We start from the raw sequence: 23797 nt of genomic DNA on the forward strand, positions 1-23797 counted from the left end.
AAATTAGCTGCCAGCCCATCTGCCTCCACACCCCACCCCTGCAGAAACTTCTCTCCCTTTACCTCACAGCTATTATGGGGCACACAGCAGGCACTGATAACAATGGGGATATTTTTCAGAGTAGCAGCCGTGTTAGTCTGTATCCGCAAAAAGAACAGGAGTACTTGTGGCACCTTAGAGACTAACAAATTTATTAGAGCATAAGCTTTCATGGACTACAGCCCACATGCATCCAAAGAAGTGGGCTGTAGTCCACGAAAGCTTATGCTCTAATAAATTTGTTAGTCTCTAAGGTGCCACAAGTACTCCTGTTCTTTTAATGGGGATATTGTTTTCACTGAGGTCTAATCTAGTAAGCAAACTGTGCCAGTTTGTCCAAAGACACATTGCACCACCAGTCTGCATTTGCTCATTCTATGGTTGAACTGCTCCTTACTGCTGTCCAGGGAGCCGATGTATGGCTTCACGAGCCATGGGAGCAAGGGATAGGCCGGGTCTCCCAGGATCACGATTGGCATTTCAACATCACCAATGGCTATTTTGCAATCTGGAAAGCAAGTCCCTGCTTGCAGCTTTCTGAACAGACCTGTGTTCCTAAAGATGTGTGTGTCACGCACCTTTCCTGGTCATCCCACGTTGATGTCGGTGAAATGCCCCTATGATCCACCAGCACTTACAGCACCATTGAGAAGTACCCCTTTCGATTTATGTAGTCTTTGGCAAGGTGGTTTGTGCCAAGATTGGGATATGCGTTCTGTCTGTTGCGGCAAAACCATCCACTATGTCCTGCACGTTTCCCAGAGTCCCTACCCTTCTTAGCAGAAGTCTATTAATGGCCCTGCAAACTTGGATCACAGAAGCTCCCACAGTTGATTTACAAACTCCAAATTGATTCCCTACTGACCAGTAGAAGTCTGGCATTGCACACTTCTACAGAGTGATCGCAACTTTTCTCCACTGTCAGAGCAGATCTTATTCTTGTGTTGCTGCACTTCAGGGCTGGTGAAAGCTCTGCACAAAGTTCCTGGAAAGTGGCCTTCTGCATTCAAAAGTTCTGCAGCCACTGCTTGTCATCCCATAGCTGCATAACGATCCGGTCCCACCAGTCAGTGCTTGTTTCCTGGGACCAGAAACTGCACTCCACCGTGTTCAACTGCTGTGCAACTGCATTGTTTTGCTCTATGGCTTGCTTGAGTGTTATCAGTGTTCTGTGTGGTGGCTCCTGTCTTGGCTCTGGAAATACACCACATGCCTTATCCTGAAGTATGTAATGCTCACAACAAGAGTGCAGAGCTGAGCGAGGTCCGTGCTTCTCAAGCTATGGCATATGTGTGGCTAAGCCAGGCTTTTGGGAAAAAAGGTGCAAGAAAGTATGGGTTGTTTGCTGTTGATCTCCGAGGAGGAAGGAACGGAGGGAGGAAACCATCGTGGGAGGTCAAAGCCATGTTCCCATTCCCTCCTGCGATGATGTTTTGTTCCCATGAGGTATCGCAAGTCCTTCCCAAACCCCGCTGCGGTTAGTTGCATTGGTGGTTAGCTACCCACAGCGCATTGCTCTGTACATCGATGCAAGCACTGCTACTGAGGATCCACTCCACCAACACAATGAGTGTGGGGATGTGGACACTCCCGACTGACTTAATTACTGTGGTGGCTGGATGTTGACTCTACACTTTTTTGTAGTGTAGATATGCCCTTACTGTTGGGAGGCTTTTTAAAAGAAACTTGTTTCCCCACTAATCTCTGCATGATTTCTTCATATCCAAGCAAGGTCAATTTCTGCATCTTAGCAGTCAGTGTAGAACTTGCTAATGTTCTTCTCTGCACATAATTTATTAAACATCCTCTAGCCTTACTTAATACATCTAATAGATGATAAAATACACCTACCAGTTGTTTTTTACATAGCTTGTTTGATCTGTAACTGAAAACACTAGTTCAGTCTTGGTGTCATAGGAGTAAGAGAAGTAAAGTGTATGACCACACTAGTCCATGTGCAAGTGTCAATATTACCAAGTTTTATATGGAAACTGATTCTTGCTGCTTTTCCTCTCCATTGTTCCTTATCTCTTTTCTTACTAACATTCCTTCCAGAATATATCTTTTAATGCTTCTGTAATGTAAGAAAGTCAAATGGGATAGTTTTAACCTGGGCATAGTCGGCTATGAAAAGGCCAATTGTAGGTTAATGCAAGTCAGCTGTGAAGACAGTGTTTAATCTTTGAGATTTCATTAAAAAAAAATTTATACCATAGGGAGGGAATGTTTATCATCTTAAAATATGCTTATTAGGTATATTTCTCTCCGTTTTAAAGGGACTGTAAACTGGATAATCACCAGGCTCTTATATTGAAGTCTCCGTTATGGGGTGAAATATTGGCTCCACTGAAGTCAATGGCAAATGGGGCTAGAATTTCATTCATGATGTCTAATGGCTGTTAATGAATAGAGATGTTTTATTTTGTTTTAAAAATACTGATGGTATTAATGCTGTCTACTGTAGAATCATTCATATTAATACAACTGCACCCAAGAATATTTTCTGCATGATCTCAAACTTTTATGTGTATATTCTTATACTGAGAAGCTGTGCATAGCCTTCTGCTATGTAATGTCTCACAGTTGTATGAAAGAGGGTAACTTGACAAGGTTTTCTCTCCATTTTGATGTTTATCAGGATCGTTTTCATGCATAGAAAGCAAAATCCAATGCAATAATGCATAATCCTTGGAACGTTAAAACAGTGGCTCAGGATCTTTTAGCATTCAGGTAAAAGTGAAGACCTGTATTAATAATGAGTTTTGCATTAAACTGCTGAACCACTGTAACAACTTTATTACATTCCTTTTGCTACTTTATGCACATACCATATTTGATGGGCAAGAACACTCTGACTTGGACCATGCCATGGACTACAGTGTGTAAGAAATTGCTTCAGCGTTTTTATAGCGTAAACATGCCTCTACCAGTCTTGTGAGTAATGATCTAATCAAAAGAGATGTGAACCCAGGTTAGATGTAATGTTGTTGGTTTACCATTAACTCTTGGGGCTTGCAAAACTGCAAACATAGGATCTTCTATAACCGACTTTCTTGGGGGCTAATATCTGTTGCTTTGGACTTGGACCAATTGCCACAGAGATCCAGAAGCATTTTCCTACCCATCCTGACACAACTGGTTATTTATCGCCTTGAACTTTTGAACCATGGCACTTGATAATGCCTATTTTGCCACTTCTATAGCTTAATTTTAAATGACACCCTTTTGTTTACCTTAACTTATTTTTCTTAATTTTCACCCACTGATTTAGTAAAAGCTTCTTATTTTAAAAAGAGACCGCTTTTTGAAAGCTTTTTGTGCATGTCATTCTGGAAAACTTCCCCTCCGTTTTGGAGAACTTCTGTTGATGCCATTCTCTACGAAAGTGTTCGTTTTTTTTTTTTTTTTTTTTCCCTTTAGCTTTCCTTGATATCCAGAAGGAAATGTGATGGTTCAGTTTACCCTTTGTATGCTTTCCACCACTCTACTTCTCTTTTCTGTCTCTTTTCTCTCCTCCCCCCCAGCCACCCATAAAGGCCAGGATGTAGGGAATAGCCATCACAGGACCTCTGCTTGAGCACCCAAAGTGAAAGATTCTTGCATGTCTAAAACATGCAGCTTTATTTTTTTTATTCTTATCCTAAGATAACAGAGTTGTTGGTGAAAATCTTTCAGAGAAAGGACTGTGTGGAAGAGGTTTGAAAAATCTTTGGAGTCATTAATCTCTAGCTTTCTTTGAGACACACTTTGGATTCGGTAGTGTATAATAAAGCAAAAATACTCATGTATTTATTCAGTAACTGTATGTTCTATGCCCTTAAATGTAATTGTTTTGAAATTAATACTAACCTTGTTACATATGATGTTTTAAAGTGTAAAAACTTATGTGCACTGTTCTAAAGGTGTTTTGTTTTGTTTTTTGTTTTAAGAAAATGTGTATAATTCAGTGGTTTAATGTGCTTTAATTAGGCTAGGATAAAGTGTAGTTGTAGAATATAAATAAATATATAACTAGGATCTCTGATTTTACTGGTGAAATCTCAAAATGCTCATGTTTGAAAAATGGTTTTGTTTTTTGCCTACAAAACACTTTCGGGTTTTTCTTTATGGTGTTGGTTTAAAAGGCATTTGCTTTATTTTAGTTCTGCTATCAAATACACTATGTAGTGACATCTTGTGACACTTTTTAAATAGATTATCAGCTTCACTGTATAAAGTCAGACACTCTGAGCAAAGATGGTGATGCTGTTATATGACAATTCTGTGTCTACGAATACACGTTTTAAAATGAGGTGATTATTAAAAAAAATAGTTGCTGTGCAAAATGTTAGTAGTCTTCTTCAAGAAGAAAGCAAATTCTTTAATATCACTACAGAAATCTTTTCATTTATCTTTTTTTAAAAGCACAGTGTCAAAGTGATGCTGCTTTTACCTTGTATATTGATAGATCTTTTTTCTTAGATTTCTGTGAAATACTTTTTGTTTTTGTTGCTGTTGTATCTTCTGCAGCTTTTATATAAAATACCAGTTAATGAACTGCTTTATTTTTAACTATTCAACTAAAGTACATTGCTGACCAAAACCAAACAATATTATATAACATTTGAATTCTGCTTTTCCCCCAGCCCCAGACTGATATGGAATGAACCAAATGGACATGCAGATCAGGCAAATCTAGTTGGGTCCAGGTCTCTCTTTGGTCAAGTGTTTGTTTAAGGGTCTAGCAAGATCTTATTAGACAAAAGACTTTAAAATTCTTGTAGTAGGAATATAGATTTAGCAGTGTTAATGAGATGAATATAGCTTAATTATACTTGTAAATTGTTAGTGTCCATATCTAGAAGTTCGTCATAGAAATGATGTATGATAAGGTAATTTTGGTCTAGTGAATAGAGTATTATATTGTTATAAAAACTTTGAAGTAAACCTGATGCAAAACTCCTAGTTCTCACTGCTGACCCTGTGTATACTGTTTGCATATTATCTTGCCTACTGCATTTGTCTTCAAACTAAAACTCTTATTAGAGAGTATCTGGATACTTCAAACTGTTTCTTGCAGTTTACATTCCTTTACTGTGGCATTTTGTCTTGTTAAAAAGTATTCTGTAAAAAGTTTCAATAAAAATGGGAGGAAAAAACCCAAACCCATGTATTTCTGAAATTATTTTGGGAGAAATTGTAGATATTGCAAGCTGTCCTATGTTTTAACTTCATTGACTTTGGTTACTTGTAATAAATCTTGCATTCCCTCACTCTTCACCCACCACTAAAATGCAGCCCTTTCTGGGGTGGAACTTAGTGACCATTTAAATACTAATCCACCCAAAGAAACTAAGAATATCCCAGTCTACTTAAAACTATAAGAGGAATTTAGGTAGGCAGAACATAGTTGTAGAACTTGGCCAGAAAACCAGAGCTAATACACTTAGGCCAGGTCTACATTAACCCCCTAATTCGAACTAAGGTACGGAACTTCAGCTACGTGAATAACGTAGCTGAAGTTCGAAGTACCTTAGTTCGAACTTACCTCGGTCCACACTCGGCAGGCAGGCTCCCCCGTCGACTCCGCGGTACTCCTCTCGCCGAGCTGGAGTACCGCAGTCGACGGCGAGCACTTCCGGGTTCGACTTATCGCGTCCAGACTAGACGCGATAAGTCGAACCCAGAAGTTCGATCGCTCGCCGCCGAACTACCGGGTAAGTGTAGCCAAGGCCTTAGTGTGGCATGTGCCAAAAAAATAAAAAGCCATGGGAGCAGGGTTTGATTCAACACTGCTACCTCCATAACTTGAAGTGCAGGGCACTGGCAGAAAGCTGCTTGCAGTGCAGCAAATCACTCCAATGAAGCTGCAGAATCTGTTATGTTGGTGTGCCCATAGCAGTGCAGCCCTAAATGAATAGTGCAGGCCCAGGAGGGGAGGTGGACAGAATGTGCACACCAGCTGCCAACTTGCCATATTTACCTCCATGAGTTCTTTTAGAAAAACTCTAGGGGAGGACAGTGGTGGCAAATGTTTAGCTTTTATTCTCTTGCTAGTGATGTGGCTGTTCTCTTAGTTTGCACAGCCTGTGCCTGAGAGAGTGAGCATCCCAGGATATTTTTCGGTTTCATCCAAAAAGCACAGTCTTACTGAAATGTTTCTTTGAGGCTGTTGTCTCTGCAGAATGATAGAAATGAGTGATACATTTGCATTATAACATAATCATATTCATAATACTAAAAATGGACAGCAACCATTCTCGATATTAACCATAAACTAGTTTTGTAAACTTTATTTTTGTTTTGGTACGTTGCCCCCAACCGGTGGAATGGAGGGGGAGCAATTAAATCTAGGGGTTCTCAAGGTTGAGATGAAAACTGGGCTCAGTTTCACTTGTGCAATCTGGTGTTGCAAACGTAAGCCTGGTGTAATTACCCTCCAAGATGACGCCCTCCTATGTAGAGAAATCTTTCAGTGGCCCTAGAGCCACTATAATGGCTCTCATGGTACATTCTGGCCTCTATGTATGGGACATCCTTGGTGTCCCAGCATTCAACAGTTATAAAGAACACCTTGGGCTGTGGGCATTCTTGTATAATTCATTAGGCTGAAAGTTTATCTAATTGATGCTGGAGAATGGTCATGCCCCAGGAATGGGGGAGTTGTAAAGGTGATTCAAATAAGATCATTCAGACCATGGAATCTGGTTCCAAATATCTAATAATTACTAGAGTGTGAGGCCCCTACCATAATTTTCTGCAGAATCAAGGTTTTAAAGTTTAACTTTTTGCCCTTTGTGGCTGTGAATATAAACCAATGCAGCCTCGTCTTCTGGAGGTCATGCAGTACCCGTGCCTCTGCGGCAGACCTAACCTAAGTAGCTTTAAGATGGAGCTTGATAAGTTTATGAAAGGCATTTTGTGATGGGGTTGCCGGCAGTAGCAGGGGACTGCATTCTGACCCTTCCAGTCCTGTTGTACTATCCTGCTCAGAGCTCTTCTAAATTGCAGAAGTGTGGAAACTGATTTGAAAATGCCTAGCATCCTGCAGATGCAACCAAAAGCAAATAATTTAAACTGAAAGAGGCTAGTTTTGAGCTGCAGCTGTTGCTTGACAAAGCTGTGAGCAGCAGCACAGGCAAACCCCGGCAAAGGAGAATGCAAAAGAATGGTTGGTGAGGGGTAGTTACTACTTGGATCATAAATGAGGTTAGGATTAGGTCACTGAATCCATGACTTCAAGAGACCTCCCTGACATTTTCTGCTTCAGCCCCAGGGCGGCAGGGCTGGAGCTGTCAGCCAGGGGAGGGGGGCTCACAACTCCCAGCCGCTGTGGGTGGTGGGGAGACCCCAGAGCTGCAGCAGTGGTGGGTGCTGGACCCCCCCCCCCACCCCATTTTATCACAGTTATCTTTAGTAAAAGTCAGGGACAGGTCACGGGCTTCCCTGAATTTTTATTTATTGCCCGTGACCTGTCCCTGACTTTTACTAAAGATAACCGTGACACAATCTTAGCCTTAATCATAAGTTGTTGAGGCCAGGGACTGTGGTTTTCATTGTGTGGTTTGTACACCGATTAGCACACTGGGGCTCTGATCTATGATCGGGGTTTCTAGCTGGCATGGTGATGTAAATTATACCACCACCCTCAACTGTGCAGCAGCACGAGGGGAAAGAAGATTGTGCTGCTCTATGCCAGCAGCCAGAGGGGCTGGAAGTGGGGTTAGGTTTTCATATTTATCAAACCTCTACTCGATAGAAGCGCTAAAAGATAGAGCTTCCATGCTGGGCCTGGAAACAAATCCTAATCTAAGCAACTCCAGCACCCTCTCCTTTTCCAGCAACTGGTGTGAGGAGGGGCGGGGGGGGGGGGACTGATTGGATCCTCCCTGTTCCTCAACAGCAGCAGTCAGTTTTGTCTTCTGGCCATCAGGTGTCTTGAGTCTAGGCTTGGAAGAATTAAATATCTATTGGCGTCGGTAATAATTTACTGATAAGCAAAGTAAGAAAAATGTTGGCTTGAGAACTTGTTAATTTGATTTAAAGATACAGTATTTACTTTGTATGTTTTAGACATGTGGCGTTGACAACTTGTTTTTAACTGTTACAAAGCAGTAACTTTTTTAATCTCCTTGCTTGTCTTTAAATTGACCTCTCCTGCTCATAGTTTCCCATATCTGTGGAGAATTTAAATAAAAAAAATGCTTAAAATTGGTGTAATCTGTCAATTATAAAAATCTAATTCTGCCAAGCCTACTTAGGTCACTCAAATCAGTGTCTGAATGGGTAGGTGAATAGGGACGAGAGGGTGAGGGATGAGAAAATAATTTAAAGTAGGTGAGAGAGAACATGGGGGAAGGGGAGAGAAGGGGGAAGGGAGCAGCATAGTGAAATAATTACGGTTTAGTGCATGGGAGGGTGACATGGAGAGAATGGACACGGACATTGAAATCTGAGACATCATAAGTAGAGCAGGAAGGCACCTCAAGAAATAGCCTATAGGAGAGTACTGTCCCTATATAAAAAAATAGTTTACAAATATACAATTTTCAATCTTAATACTGATAGAGGTGAAGTCTATCAAGGTGAAGGTTTCTGGAGAGTGGTGTTTGACCCATAGCTTAGCTCCAAAACAGGAAGGGTACTGTGAATTTGTCATAAGTCAAGCAAATTTATATTGGAATTGGAAAAGATTCAGAAAAGGGCAACGAAAATGATTAGGGGTATGGTACAGTTTCCAAATGAGGAGAGATTAATAAGATTGGGACTTTTCAGCTTGGAAAAGAGATGACTAAAGGGGGATATGATAGAGGTCTATTAAAAACATGACTGGTGTGGAGAAAGTATATAAGGAAGTGTTATTTACTCCTTCTCATAACACAAGAACTAGGGGTCACCAAATGAAATTAAAACAAACCAAAGGAAGTATTTCTTCACACAGCACAGTCAACCTGTGTTGTAAAGGTCAAGATTATAACAGAATTAAAAAAAGAACTAGATAAATTCATAGAGGATAGGTTCATCAATGGCTATTGGCTAGGATGGTCAGGGATGGTGTCCCTAGCTTCTGTTTGCCAGAAGCTGGGAATGGGCGATGAGGATGGTCACTTGATGATTACCTGCCTGTTCATTCCCTCTGGAGCACCTGGCATTGCCACTATCTGAAAACAGGATACTGGGCTAGATGGAACTTTGGTCTGACTCACTATGGCTGTTCTTATGTTATGTTACATTTATTTTTAACTTTGTTGCTGGGTGAGCAGTTGGTGAACAATTGGATCTTCTAAATCAGCTATTTGTATAGGATTTTTTAAAATATTGAACTGCCAGCAAATTGGTAACCTAATGTCATCTTAAGAACTTTTACTGAGATAAGACTGTGGAGGCTTCCTCAAATAGGATTTGTATCTGGAATTTTTGTTTTGGGGGCTCATAGACTTTGTCTCTGTGGTATACAACACCCTGAATAATTTCAAAATTATTGGTTTAAATGGGATGTCTCCGGATTTGATGTTGGCTAACAATGACCTAAACTAATTCTGATTGGACTAGGTTGCATGGCTTCGAGGTAGACATAGAATCAGACTTGTCCAAAAGCCTTGGAGGAAGATGCTGCAACGCTGACTGAGAGAAGTTTGCAAACTATAAGAATCTAGGGTAAAGCTGAGAATTCCAGCCTTTTGGGTCACCAAGCCACCCGAGGAAGGACTGACCTTGCAGAACCAAGGTTGATCATCTCAGGGAGAGGGGGTCGCAACATCAACTGATTTAGTCTACATGAGCCTCTGACCAGTATTTTCCTGCCCTTGAAGAATGCTTCTCACTAGTGGGCTATGTGCCAATAACATCCCCATCTGGCTCCTTGGCTGCAATTTCAGCTCCTGTGCTAGGAGAGTCCAGAAGACTGAAAGCTGAAGAGTTTAGGAAACCCTTGTCATGTTGTTTTTACTTTTTTTCCATTTTTGTCTTTTGCTTTTATTAATTGGGAGATATCTCAGCCTTTTAAATCTTTTAGTTTTAGGATGTCCGTGTGTGGCTCTGGACATGCACTTGTGTATGGGTGCTAATAATCCATATGGGAAAGGTGCCAGAACAAAAATTTCTTCAGGTGTTAAATAGCCCTAAAATGAATGTCTTTAAAGATATTTATTAAAAGGTTTTGTGTCCTGTATTTAAATGTGCAGAGAGATGAGAGAGCTGTCATTGGTAGTTTCTGGTAAGCAAGTTTTGACTAACTTATCAAAAGTGTTTTGTTAAAGTCTGTATTATAATATCTTGGGAGAAGGTGAAAGGGTTAGCTACCACTTAACAATAAAATGTTAGGAAGGAAGCTTAATTGGCTCTGAGATTGTGGTTCAGACATTCTTATTTTGTTTCACTATTGAGCTCTTAACCAGCTCAACTCATAGACTTGGTTACAGTTGATAACATTTCTTAGTTGTGGTTGATTATAACCAAACAACCAGCTACCTTCTTAAAATCTTCCTTGGATGTTATAAGGATTTATTATCTCTACAACTAATTTATTTTAACTGAATCCAATGTTGAGACAGTTTCTCCCCCCCCCCATTAGTCTTTGGTTACCTAGCCCACCCCCCAAAATAATAGAGGGTATAGAGTGAACCCAGGAAGGGAAAGGGAGTAACAAAAGCAAGAGAATGCAGTTCCTTCTGAAATGTACTGACTGTATGTTTGCGATTTAAAACATAACTGCTTTGATTCTCTTAAATTGCCCAGGGTGTGATGGCATCAGTGGTATTTTTCACCCCGGTGAGTAGCCTTATGGCCTGGTTTTCAGATATTGGCTGAATACCCAATGCCTATTGAAGTCAATAGGAGTCTCATGTGCTTGGCACCAGTGAAAATCAGGCCAAAAGGTCTCTGACAATTTGGTTTTTAGGTAACATTTTAACCCTATGAAAGAGATGGAATGGTTGCCTTAAGTAGATATATTTGAACTACTTTGTAATCACATTTTTGTATTTAGGCTTTTTCCTTAAATTCTCCCCCCATTCTGCCCCCTTCACAGTTGCTGTGAATACTACTGCTATTCTAGGAGTACTCAAGGCACAGGTAGAATTGAATCCTTTGGCACTATGACAGTGCTATAGATGCATCTTTTATGGATGTGTAAGCATGATTCTGAAACTTCTACAATCCCTAGTTCCAGCTGATCAACAGTCCCCGTGTTCTATCATAGCATGCTCTGCACTATCCACTGAACTATTGGGTTAACCTGTGTAAGAAAATACCTCAATAAGGTGATTAGGCTTTAAATGCAACAACGTTGCTTTAATTGAAGCTAGTACTGGCGTTCTCTACAACCTGTATAGCCATTCAGGCTACGCAGTTTAAACTAAATGAATCACTAGTTCATGTTTGTTCAGTATCTTAAATAGAACATGGTCCACCCATGAACCAAACATACACTGGGGAGAGAATTGATATGTGAACTTAATTTAGAGGTCTGCTCATGAATATCTTTCTAATTCAGATAGATAGTCTTCAAGGGGTAGTTTTGCCTGCATAAGATATGTAAAAATGAGCCAGTTTGTAGTAGAGTATCCTAGTGTAGTAACTGGGAGCATGTTGCTTTGAAAACAAAAATCCAAAGCCAGCGTTTGGGAGTTAAGGGCTAGATTCACAAACGGCCTTGGGCATTGCAATGCTGAGTGTCACCATACCTAACTTTTAGGTACCAAAAAAAAAAATCAGTGGGATTCACAAAGTCTGGGTTAGAAAGCTTGAGCTTTGTGCCTTTATACAATGAATTGGAGACCCTGTATAAGCTAGCCCATGGAAGATGCTAAAGGAAGGGGTGTGCCTAAGCCCTACCTCTCAGGGAGTTCGGCACCTCCCTCTGGACCAGATTTAGGTGTCAGTCTTACCTGGGGATTCTCGGCTGTGAGCTCAATTGTGAAGTTAGTCACCTAAAGGTGTTTCAGAGTAAGAGGACTGCACTCTAGACCCAGGACCTAGTCAAGTGGTGTGCAGACTTTTCCAGTCAAAGCGCCCCCACCCCGCAGTAATGGAATCTGTCCACGCCTCCACTCTGTTGTTGCATGGCCAAGGCTTCCTCAACAACAGAGTTTGGGCTGAAGGTGGATCTGGGCTGGGGTGGAGTGGAGCTGGGCTTGGAGGCTGAACAGGATTGGGGGTGGAGTGGGGTTGGAAGAGTGGCGTGACCTGCCACATATCCTCTGAACGTTCCTCTGGGTCCCATAGCGGGTTGTATCCCACAGTTTGGGGGACCACTAATCTAGTCTTACTGCTCCAGTGTCTGTTTATCCAGGTGGAACAGCTCCAACAGGAAAGGTGGAGCCCCCTCAATATCCGAATATCTCAAACTGTTGGTTAGGGCACTTGCCTGAGAGGTGGCAGATCACTGTTCAATTCCTTGCTCATCAACCAGAGGAGGGGACTTGAATGGGAAGTGTCAAGTTAGACTCTGGACTCATAGTTTGTCAGACCACTCTGTTTTATTAGCACAGCGCTCTGCTAATACATTCAGATAATGTGAGCCCCCATGCAAGATTCAAACAGTTTTATTTATACAGATAAAAGGGTGCAAACTAAACAAAGGGACAGAGAGAGCAAAATTGTAAAATTTGCAAGGGCACAATATGCATATCCTGCTTCCTTATTAATTCTTATCGATCTAAGGCTAATGCTTCACCAATTGCCCTTAAGTGGGGCAATTCATTAAGCAGTTAATGTCTGCTTTCCTGCCCCCTGGCTTGCAGCATTTCTACTTAAAGGTACATACAGCATTCTTTCATTCATTCTATTTCTTTAATATAATTCATTTCACTTTCACAGAAGTCACCAGTATCCAAGGTTAGCATTCTAACCCACTGGGTTAAAAATTATGAGGGAGCCGGTCCTGCTACCCATTTTTGTGGAGTTAAGTGAGCTCTGAGCAGGCTGACCAGATCATGCCATGCGGGCAAATTGGGCAGAGGAATGTGTGTCTTCTCCCAGTTCACGCATTGCACTGGGGCTAATGTGTCTGGACACTTAAAGTGAGGCAGCAGTGCTCATGCTCAGAGGCAGAAATGTAGGCACCTAGGGAACGTATATTGCAAAAACTTAGGTGCCTAAATTAACTTTCCCCTACAGGTTTTGGTGGCAAGTGAGTGGGGGTTTTGTGAATTCCCAGTGATGTGTAAATCGGGGACACTGCCACTAAGCCCTTTTATGAATCTAGCCCTAAATAGTATAACAGTCACAGGGTGTATGTTTCTAGCTCGTTAGTACTGGCATATCAAATTATGGTAGTGAAATTGTTCCACAATTAAAATTTCACCATTGTTCCCTGTAACAGGGTTCGTGACCCGCCCCTCTTCCTGCAGCCCGCTTGCCCTCCCCAATAAGGCTCAGAGAGGCTTCAGGGTTGTGCAACACCCGTGTCTTTACTTACTTATCGCTGTCCCACCACCGGTGTCCATCTATACACAAGCTTTACAGGCTTGGTTACCACCCTTACAGGCAGAGTTAACCTTCAGCTAGCTTCCTCCCTGCCTGACTTCTCCCTTGCCTGTAACCTTCCTTCTCGCTCCCTCCCAGTCTTTATAGCCCTTGGCTTGTCAGGCCAGCAGGTGTTGCCAATCCTCAGGCCAGCATCAGGCCTTTTCCATCAGCCCCAGTCTGCTTCCCTTGATTGGAGCTGACTGGGCAGGGGCTAATTAGGTGCACCCTGCTACATTCCCTTGCAACTTGCTTCTAATTTTTGCATTATTTGACACCGCCCATCTAGACCTCCTTTGAAGTGTAAACCCACAAAAACTTTTGGCCAGTATTTCACAACTTAAAGAAAATGTGGTTTCCCACCGCCAGCATCATATTTAAACAACTTGAGAACTGTAATGCTATTTATGGTGGAAACTTTGTTTATAATTTAATCAAGAATGCCCATTGAATTTAAATGTCTTGTATTAATTGCATCATTCGCTGAAAGAAACTCAGATGCAATCCTCACCATAAAACTAAGGCCTGATCTACATTGATGTAAGGCAGCTTATGTCCATCTAACTCTGTAAGTGTCTACGATACAATGTTGCTCCCACTGATGTAAGTTGCCCACTACACTGACCTAATACTCCACCTCTGCAAGAGGCTTAGTGCTTAGGTCGATGTAGTTAGGGCAACACAGTGTTAATGTAGATGCTGCATTGACTGTTCCGGCTGTGAGCCCCTGGTGACAGTTACATTAGTGCAAGCGCTCCTGGTGAGGACGTGCACCGCAGACAGAGGGAGCTAGTGTGGACGTGCCAAACCAATGTAATTACTGCTGTGGCTGTACGTTGATATAACTTAAGTTGACTTAATTTTATAGTGTAGACTTGCCCTAAGTATTCTGTGCATATTTTCTCTCCATCTTCTTGGGAAGGGGTGGGGGTTTGAGGAGGCCTCTCTTGGCCACCTGTGCTTTTCCTTTCCTATCACTGCCCCGCCCCCTGTTATTCCCTGTGCTCCACTCTTTACCTTTTAGTTGCCTAAATGGAGTATAGTTCCTCCCACTCTGATACCAACTGCAGGGTTGATCTTTCCTACCTGGGAAGAGTTAGCTGTATGGATGGCTGCATGCTTCCTCCCCCTAACCCTCTTGGACTGCACAGTCAGTTAAAAGCTTTTGTGTTGTTATAACATTGTTCCTGTTGAATTGACTCACCCTGCTGCAGGTTAATGTCAGTATAAAAAATTCAGTACACTGAAAACTTAGGAGCAGCATAACGTGTTATTTTTATATTAAATTCAATATAAGTTACTGTGTTGTAGGGAATTTAAAAAAAAAACAGCTTGAGTATCCAAATTTCTATTATTAGAAATAAGTTTCTGGTCTTTACATGCATGCAAAATTTACATGATCAGTTTTTCTGAAACCCCAGTCTTGCAAAGGCTTTATTTGAAGTTGCTGCAGAATTTCCAGACGGCCACAGAATATGTTGCCGGAGTGGTTAGAAACCATGGGCCCTTGCCCCAGAATCTAGGTCCAGCTTACCTCAGAGCCAGAGAACATTGGATCTTTTTGGAACTAAATGACTTTTACTGTCAGTTTCTGTGCTTCAGGGTTATTAAGCACTGAAATTGACTAGCAGGTTCATGTTCAATGTCCTCTCACAGATTTTTGACTACTGGGTGGTTCTGTAACTAGCATAAGAAACATGCCTGCCCCATGTCCTCCACCCCTCTGCCCCTTCCTCTCGCTTTTTGGTTTGCTTGTCCCTGTTCTAATTTTACATGATTGATAAAAGACTGTTCTGTGGACTTCTTTCATGCTGGGAATATTAAATATCCTGCCAAATGAGCATGTTCTTGGAGTGCTCTACGATTTGCTAGATATAACTACAATTGTGTGGCTCTCCTACCTGGAGTAAATATTGACCTATGAGGACGCGACTCCCTAGCCCTCTCCCTTTTTAGAGCCCTTAGCTGATGACCCGAAGAAGGCTGTGCATGGAATGGCTTTCAGCTCACTCAGATGACATTTGTTCCATATACAAAGATCCTCTAAGAGGAGACTGCTGAGAGGTTGGTGAAGAGAAAGGGAAAGCAAGGTCAATGTGGGTGATGTGCTTCTGGACTAGTATTTGACTGTGGTTATAAGTGAAATCTCAGACTGTTTATAATTTCTGGGTACATGGGGATAGTGAAGCCTTTAAATAAACTTTGTGGCTGTTTGTGAATGGTGCCAATTGACCACTCTAGAGACCTCTATCTGCAGAGCTATTACATGGGCAGAAGGAGTAGGCCCTTTACTATCCTCTCCACAGATGTGTCCATAACATCTTCCATAGTTGCATATGCCTGTGATGTATTTAATGCCCCTGTCTCCACCCTTCCAACTCATGTAATCAACTCATGTTTGTCTTGATCAGTGTTATGCATAGGGTTGGCATGAGGATTTTGGGCAAACCGATTCTCCTGAACAACCTCAAATTTAAATGATTATTTTTTAGGCCTGTCAAGCGATTAAAAAAATTAATTGATTAATCACGCAATTAATCACACTGTTAATAATAGGATATCATTTATTTAAATAGTTTGGATGTTTTCTACATTTTCAAATATATTGATTTCACTTACAACACAGAATACAAAGTGTACAGTGCTCACTTTATATTTATTTTTGATTACAAATATTTGCACTGTAAAAACCAAAAGAACTGAAAAATACTATTTAACCTAATATAAGTACAGTAGTGCAATCTCTATCATGAAAGTGCAACTTACAAATGTAGAATTATGAGCAAAACAACTGCACTCAAAAACAAAACAATGTAAAATTTTAGAGCCTACAAATCCACTCAGTCCTATTTCTTGTTCAGCCAATTGCTCAGATAAACAAGTTTGTTTACATTTGCAGAAGATAATGCTGCCCACTTCTTGTTTACAATATCACCGGAAAGTGAGAACAGGCGTTTTTGCTTGGCACTATTGTAGCCGGCGTTGCAAGATATTTATGTGCAAGGTGCATTAAAGATTCGTATGTCCCTTTATGCTTCAACCACCATTCGAGAGGACATGCTGTTGACGGGTTCTGCTTGATAACCATCCAAAGCTGTGTGGACTGATGCATGTTAATTTTCATCATCTGAGTCAGATGCCACCAGCAGAAGGTTGATTTTCTTTTTTGGTGGTTCGGGTTCTGTAGTTTCTGCATTAGAGTGTTGCTCTTTTAAAACTTGAGAGCATGCTTTACACCTCATCTCTCTCAGATTTTGGAAGGCACTTCAGATTCTTAAAACTTGGGTCAAGTGATGTAGCTATCTTTAGAAATCTCACATTGGTACCTTCTTTGCATTTTGTCAAATCTGCAGTGGAAGTGTTCTTGAAATGAACAACATGTGCTGGGTCATCAACCGAGACTGCTATAACATGAAATGTGGGTAAAACACAGAGTAGGAGACATACAGTTCTCCCCTAAGGAGTTTAGTCACACATTTAATTAACACACTATTTTTTTTAATGAGCAACATCAGCATGGAAGCATGTCCTCTGTAATGGTGTCCGAAGCATGAAGGGGCATACGAATGTTTAGCATATCTGGCACGTAAAGATCTTGCAATGCCGGCTACAAAAGTGCCATGCAAATGCCTATTCTCACTTTCAGGTGACATTGTAAACAAGAAGCAGGCAGCATTATCTCCCATAAATGTAAACAAACTTGTCTTAGCGATTGGCTGACCAAGAAGTAGGACTGAGTGGACTTGTAGGCTCTAGAGTTTTACATTGTTTTGTTTTTGAGTGCAATCTGTAAAATTTCTGCCATCACAAACTTCTTCATTCCTATAAGAAGTCCCCATTGTCTCTGGTGAGAATAATCCTATGAGTAAAGATTATAAGAGTAGGTACTACATAAAGTATCTATGCAGGGTTGCTTTTATAATTGTTTTAAAAGACATCCTGATTCAGATGAACTTGGGTGCTCAGATATGAACCCTTTCGCTGTAGTATAAGAACTTGTACAGAGTTTGGGCCAGATTCTCTGGTCTACTAAGGCCACTTTATGCCATATTAGTGATGTAAAATGGCTAGAGAGAGGTGATGGAGAATTCTCCTTGCATATGGAAACTTTTCACTAGTGGAGGCAGCTCTGTCCCCTTCCGTGGCAGTGGCCCTCCTGACCTTATGGACGTGAAAGTGTGTGTTACGGAAGGGCGTGGAGGAGCAGAGCTTTTCTAGGCTTGATCTTTCACTGCTATTATGAACCTTACTCCAGTGATGGAAGTTTGAATCCCTGAGGATGCAGCTCTGCACTGCGGCCAAGCAGAACTTTTTTGTTTTTACTTTTACCTAGTCCCTGGAATTATTGCGAGGGGCTCTATTCTAGCTCCAGATTTCTTCTAGAGATCATGGTTTTGGTGGGGAAGTCCAATATCTTAAAAACAATAGGCTAATTTGCCAATATAATAGTACAGAAATATCTGGCTTGATTCATCAATATTAAGGAAGACTGAAATTCAGTGGAGCTAACTCATCACAGTGTGCCAAATTCAACCCTCAAGTGGCTTGTATTTGGCTCAAAATCTGCAATGCATGTCATGTAGATTGTTAAAAAACCCTTACTTGAATGACTCATACACAATTTAGGACTCGCTTATTGTTTAACTGTACCGTAAAAGTCTTTTACCAGAGAGGAGACGGTGGGTGGTCAGTGTACTGTAGTGTGAGTCAGGAGAGCAGGATTCCATTCCCAGTTCTCCCACTGTGACCTTGCACATGTCAACTGACTATTTCGTCTCTGTTTCCCCAGCTGTAAAAGGGGGGAAAAGCCCTTTGAAATCTGCAGATGAAAAGTAATACATATGAGATATTTCTGATTCCCAAACAAAAAACTGCTGACTAATTGGGTTTTGTTCTTAATTTAATATAATAAAAGACTTACAAAATTAACCTACTAAGAATACTACACTCAGACCATTAATGCAGTAAAGTAGAAAAATCCTCCTGGACAAAATCTCACTTGAAACCTAATCCTGCAAGATGATCTGCACAGGCAGACCATTTACACCTGTGCAGAGCCTTAGTGGCTTCAGCTTGGAGCACTATTGATGTCAGCTGACATCTGTAGGGGGCTGACAGTAGGTTTGGGGTGTTAAACACCATAATGATAGGTGCTATACAAATGTTAGTAAGTGCACCATAGCTACTTTGAAGTTCAGAATACTGGATTTCCTAGCACCAATAAGTTAAATATGGTGAGTGCACAGTGTTGTACAATGAAGTTAGGAAAGTCTAACTTGCTAAGAAATGGCATAATTGCTGAAAGGGGCATTTAATGCATTTACACCCAGTTCAGTGCAGATACCTAGACCTATCCGGTAGGTCCGTAGCTACTTGGACAACTATTCCACGAGGTCCAAATTTTGAAATATTGACATTTCCTGCGAAGTTTTGTCCATCTCCGCTATCCGGTGATAGCGCTCTCTGTGTATGCACTTCTCCAGGAATCCCAGTGCTAGATGGACTTTTCCATATGGGTTACAAAGACCACCTTGTGGCATATATTTTCACAGTTTAAACAAGGCAGTTGTGTCAAATAATGCACTTGATGACCATTTTAAATATGTATTTTGAGATACTTTAAAGACCTTTTTCTCCATTTAAAAAAAAAAAAGCTGCATGATATTAATTTGTTTGCCTGAAGTGTAGGTGAATTATTGTAAAATAACAGTGATTGGATTAACATTTCTCATAGAGGAATAAAGATTTACCTCTATAATAATCTGTAATCTCTCCAGCCCCAACAACTTGCTTAAATATCTTGAACTCTTCCTTTTCTAATAGCTAACATAGGATATATTTATTATTCATCTGAGAAATTGTACTTGTGTATCGATTTTTACATACTTACAATTTAAAAATTATTCTTGTAATATGTTGTCTTGTTTGCAAAATAGAACTAGTTTTAACAGATCTAAGATACTCACTCACATGCCATGTAGAATTATATTGCAGTACGTAGCTTTACTTTTATATGTAAGCTCCTATAATGACCTGTCAAACACCTATTTACTTTTACAATAAACTGATCCAATATTCACGAAACATTAAACAGTTGTCCTCTGTAACCCCTTTAAATAAAATCCCACAGAAAAGAGTCTAAGGATATGTTTACATTGTTAATGCTACAGTAGTACAACTGCTCCACTGTAGCATTTCAGTGTAGACACTGCCTATGCCTATGGGAGGGGTTCTCCTGTTGGTGGAGTTAATCCACCTCCCTGAAAGACGGTAGCTAGGTCAACGGAAGAACTTAGTATGATCTACATGGGGATTTAGGTTGGCTTAACTGCGTCACTCCTGGGTGTGGCTTATGTGACCAACATAGTTTAACAAACCATATTTTCTAGTGTAGACCAGGTTGTATTCAGGTAATTTTATGCAGCTCTCTCAATTGCAAATATACCACAGTGGATGGATGGGAATGAAATTGGTAAGTGGTCCCTACAGCTCCTGCTTAGGTCACTGAGCCACAAGACATTGTCCCTCAGCCCCAGTCATACCCACAGGGCTGATAGCCTTCAGTGAGTGCCCCTCTCCTTCCTTAGCACTGGCACCATAGCTGGCTCACATGCCAGGCTACTATAGACACCCTTAATGTTGTCCCCATTAAATTTAGGGGTGGAGCAGATGTTCTAGCTGAAGAGCGGGGAGCTTATGCTGATGGGATTACCATTGTGGCGCTATATAAAGTGGAACATGCCATATAACATGGGTACTTCTTGACTCTGTTAGTCACTTCCTCTCCTGTCAGCAATGCCCGTAGATTTCCCACTAACTCTGTGTGGATCCCGTGATGTGCCCATCATTCCCACTTTGGAGTCCTCAGCTAACAAAGGCTTTGTGTTGTAAGGGAATGAAGGGAGGGTCATGGTTGCACCACTCTTTATGCCCTCGTACAGGGGCACGAGGAGGCACAGGGTGCGTTTGCTGCCCTGTCACGCACTGCTATACAAAAGATGCTGAGCTCACATGCATGGGGCACATAGGCACCTACTTTGAGATCCACATTCACCACCACATCTTGAAGGGTTACTGTTGGGTAACTGTGTTTTAACAATAGGAACAAAGCATTTTGAAAAAAGGATTTTGAAATAGTCTACATGCATGTCTTCTTACCTAAAGGCTTACCATCTCAACAGTAGCATAGGCAGGCCTAGTTTCTTCAAACACTCCAGCAGGTCTTGGGTGTCATTCCAGGGGGGCTGGAAAAATTTTTATAGTGGGGGTGCTGAGAGCCATTGCACCAAACTCTAAACCCTGGATCTAATGGAAGCCACTTCAAGCCAGGGGCTGCTGCAGCACCCCTGCAACCCTAGTTGCAGCACCTGTGTGTCATTCTGCTTTTGCACTTCCCCGGCAACTTCCCTCTCTCTGGAGAATGAGTCCTTCTAACCCAGCCAGAGTTCCTTTGTTCTTGTCAGTTCCCAGGCTTTTGGCACTGTTAGTCCAAGCAAGCTCTGTAGATATGGTGCATGTCTATGCTGCATTTGCATGTCTGGTAAAACGAGAGGGGAAACGCTGCCCTATAAGATATCCTATAGCCTAGGGCAGTGGTTCTCACACTTATGTACTGGTGACCCCTTTCACAAAACAAACCTCTGAGTGTGACCCCCCACCTTATAAATTAAAAACACCTTTTTATATATTTAACACCATTATAAATGCTTGAGACAAAGCAGGCTTTGGGGTGGAGACTGATAGCTCATGGCTTCCCGTGTAATAACCTGGCGACTCCTTTAGGGGTCCTGACCCCCAGTTTGAAAACCCCTGGCCTAGGTCAATTTGCACTGAGCTGCAAGCCAGAAGACCATGAATTCGAGTAGCCGCTCTTTCACTAACTGCTGTTAATATTTCTGGTTACCTTTTGTTCTTAACCAAGGCTTCATATTCCTACCTTAGAGGGAGGTAACTAATATTCACTCATTTTACAGATAAGGTAAGTGAGGAATTACACAAGGTCACTTCAGGCTGAGAGGGAATGCTAAGACTCACGGTGGTATGTTTACTTAAATGCTAACCATTTTAAAACTTTGCTAACTATATTTCATAACTTTCTTATTTTCAGCTATTGCCATTACATCAAGCAAGTGAGCACAGGAATATGTTTTGATGTGAGATGTTATCTTATAAGTATCTGTACAGCATATTTTTTATAATTCTGTTGGACATTAGAACTACTTAGTCTCCGTTTTCCCTTCTCCATATGGGATTTGTTACCCCAAAGCACTTCCTCTTACTTCTCACATCAGTATCTAGAAACACTATATTAACAACGTGGTTGTGGTTCTTGAGATTGCCTGTCAACATTACTTAGTGTGTCATAAACAGTAGGATGAATGTGTTGTTCCCTGGGAATGTTGATAATCCTCCTTACCAACTTCCAACGATCTTGAAGATGCACAACTGAAACATTTATTTTAGCTCTTCTATAAATAAAGTAATGGTGAAAGGTGAGTGTTGAACTAACTGGTCTAAAACTATAAACTAGCCTTGATATGTGCTCAGAAGGAAACTTCAGTCTTTGGCAGTGTGTCCATTCCTCAGATAAGAACAATCACTTGTTAGGAGCAGAATTCATTTATACTTTGTCCTTTTCAATTCCTTATTTCATAAATAAAGGCAAACTTTTGCTCAAATGCCAGACATTTATAAAGTCAGTGAAATATTTCACCATAAATCTAAACAAGGCTCCATGTTCTTTTTACACATACATAATTGAAATGACCATGTAAAATAAGTCTCTTGCTAATCAGTGGTATCTGAAATCAGCCAAACTTTGGCTGATTCCCTTTGTATACTTTTTAATTGATTTGGTTATTTTGTTGAGCAACACCATAAATTATGCCAGTTTATTGGACTGAGAAATTGTTGTTAATGCACTGATTTATTTATTGTGTTAATGGTCCATGGAAATCTGATTAGAACTTTAAAACCACTGGGGCTGATTCACTATTCCCCTGAACCTCATGCATTTATTTATTCAAGTACAAATAGCACGCAAAATGATTCAAAATCAGAGTGGACTGGTATAAATGACTATATAAGGTGCAGGGCAGAGGTAAATCAGGCCCATCGGCTGTTTTGGCTTTTTTCCCCGTTGGTAGAGCCTGATTTTGCATCATTGAACTCAATGGTAGCAGAGTCAGGGCTACAGTTTCAAAATTTCTGTTTTTATATTTGAGCAAGTTGTCAATTCATGTTTCCTCATTGGCTTGTGGTGTTGCTAATTTGCCTCCTCTAACAGTTTAACCAGGCAACTATATTAATTGATTCTAATTAACTTAGAACCCTATCTGAATATGTTTCTTTTTTTTTGAAGCCTGAGGTTGCTGCTACACTGAAGCGCACAATAGAGGCTTTGATGGAGAGAGGAGCAGTTGTGAGGAACTTGGAAAACCTGGGAGAAAGATCACTGCCATATAAAATCTCCAAGCATGATCAAAATCACAGAAGAGGAGGGTATGGTCTATATAAGATCCCTTAAAATCCCTTTGATCTCTTAAAATGTAAACATTTATGGTGGCTGGTTTGGTCTTTTCTGTGGATATCAGATTAAATATATAGGAGATGGGTAACCCAAATAAGTATCCTATGACTATTGGCATATAACTTGTAAAGCACTATGAGTTCTAAGTATTTTTATCTTGTATGAGTTAGTTTTTATTGTAAGTCCATAAACCATAGTGCTGCAAATAGTCTTGTTTCAAGTGTCTAAACAAGCTGTATTATGATCGTGTGTCTACGTTGCAGTTCAAAACCCTCGGCTGACCCGTGCCAGCTGACTTGGGCTTGTGGGGCTTGGGCTGTTTAACTGCGGTGTAGATGTCTGGGCTCATGCTGGAGCCCGGGCTCTAGGACCATGGTAGGTGGGAGGGTCCTAGAGCTCGGGCTGCAGCATCTATACTGCTGTTAAACACACCCTTAGTTCGAGCCCTGTAAACCCAAGTTAATTGGCATGGGACAGCTGCGGATGTCTGACTGCCGTGTAGACATACCCTGAGAGAGACCTTCCGCAATGAAGACACTGCTTCTTCCTGGATGCGTAATTTTTTTTTTTCCCAGAAGCCAGTGATAGGACTTCAGCTACAACAACAACAGGATCTATTGACTGTAAATGAAATGCCAATACTAATTGGCAGTAGTGATTATTATTATTTTTTTTATTCCAACATGTTTGAACTGTTGGCTGCCATATGTGCCCTGTAAGACATGCTTGTTTCCATGATGCTGTTTTTTAATTAAAGAGGACTATCTGTGTACATAATTTGAG

The 23797-nt window shown here is 41.0% G+C and overlaps 1 protein-coding gene across 1 annotated transcript in view; it reads left to right on the forward strand.

Annotated features, from left to right (window-relative positions):
- The window catches only part of MRPS6 (mitochondrial ribosomal protein S6), a 69076-nt gene that overhangs the window by 29218 nt on the left and 16061 nt on the right, over positions 1-23797 (forward strand). The window contains exon 2 of the mRNA XM_024102751.2: positions 22847-22986. Within this exon, the coding sequence (XP_023958519.1) occupies positions 22847-22986 (140 nt within the window). The remainder of the gene's footprint in view (positions 1-22846; positions 22987-23797) is intronic.

Source organism: Chrysemys picta, chromosome 1 (genome assembly GCF_011386835.1).
Source record: "Chrysemys picta bellii isolate R12L10 chromosome 1, ASM1138683v2, whole genome shotgun sequence".
NCBI classification, from domain to species: domain Eukaryota; kingdom Metazoa; phylum Chordata; order Testudines; family Emydidae; genus Chrysemys; species Chrysemys picta.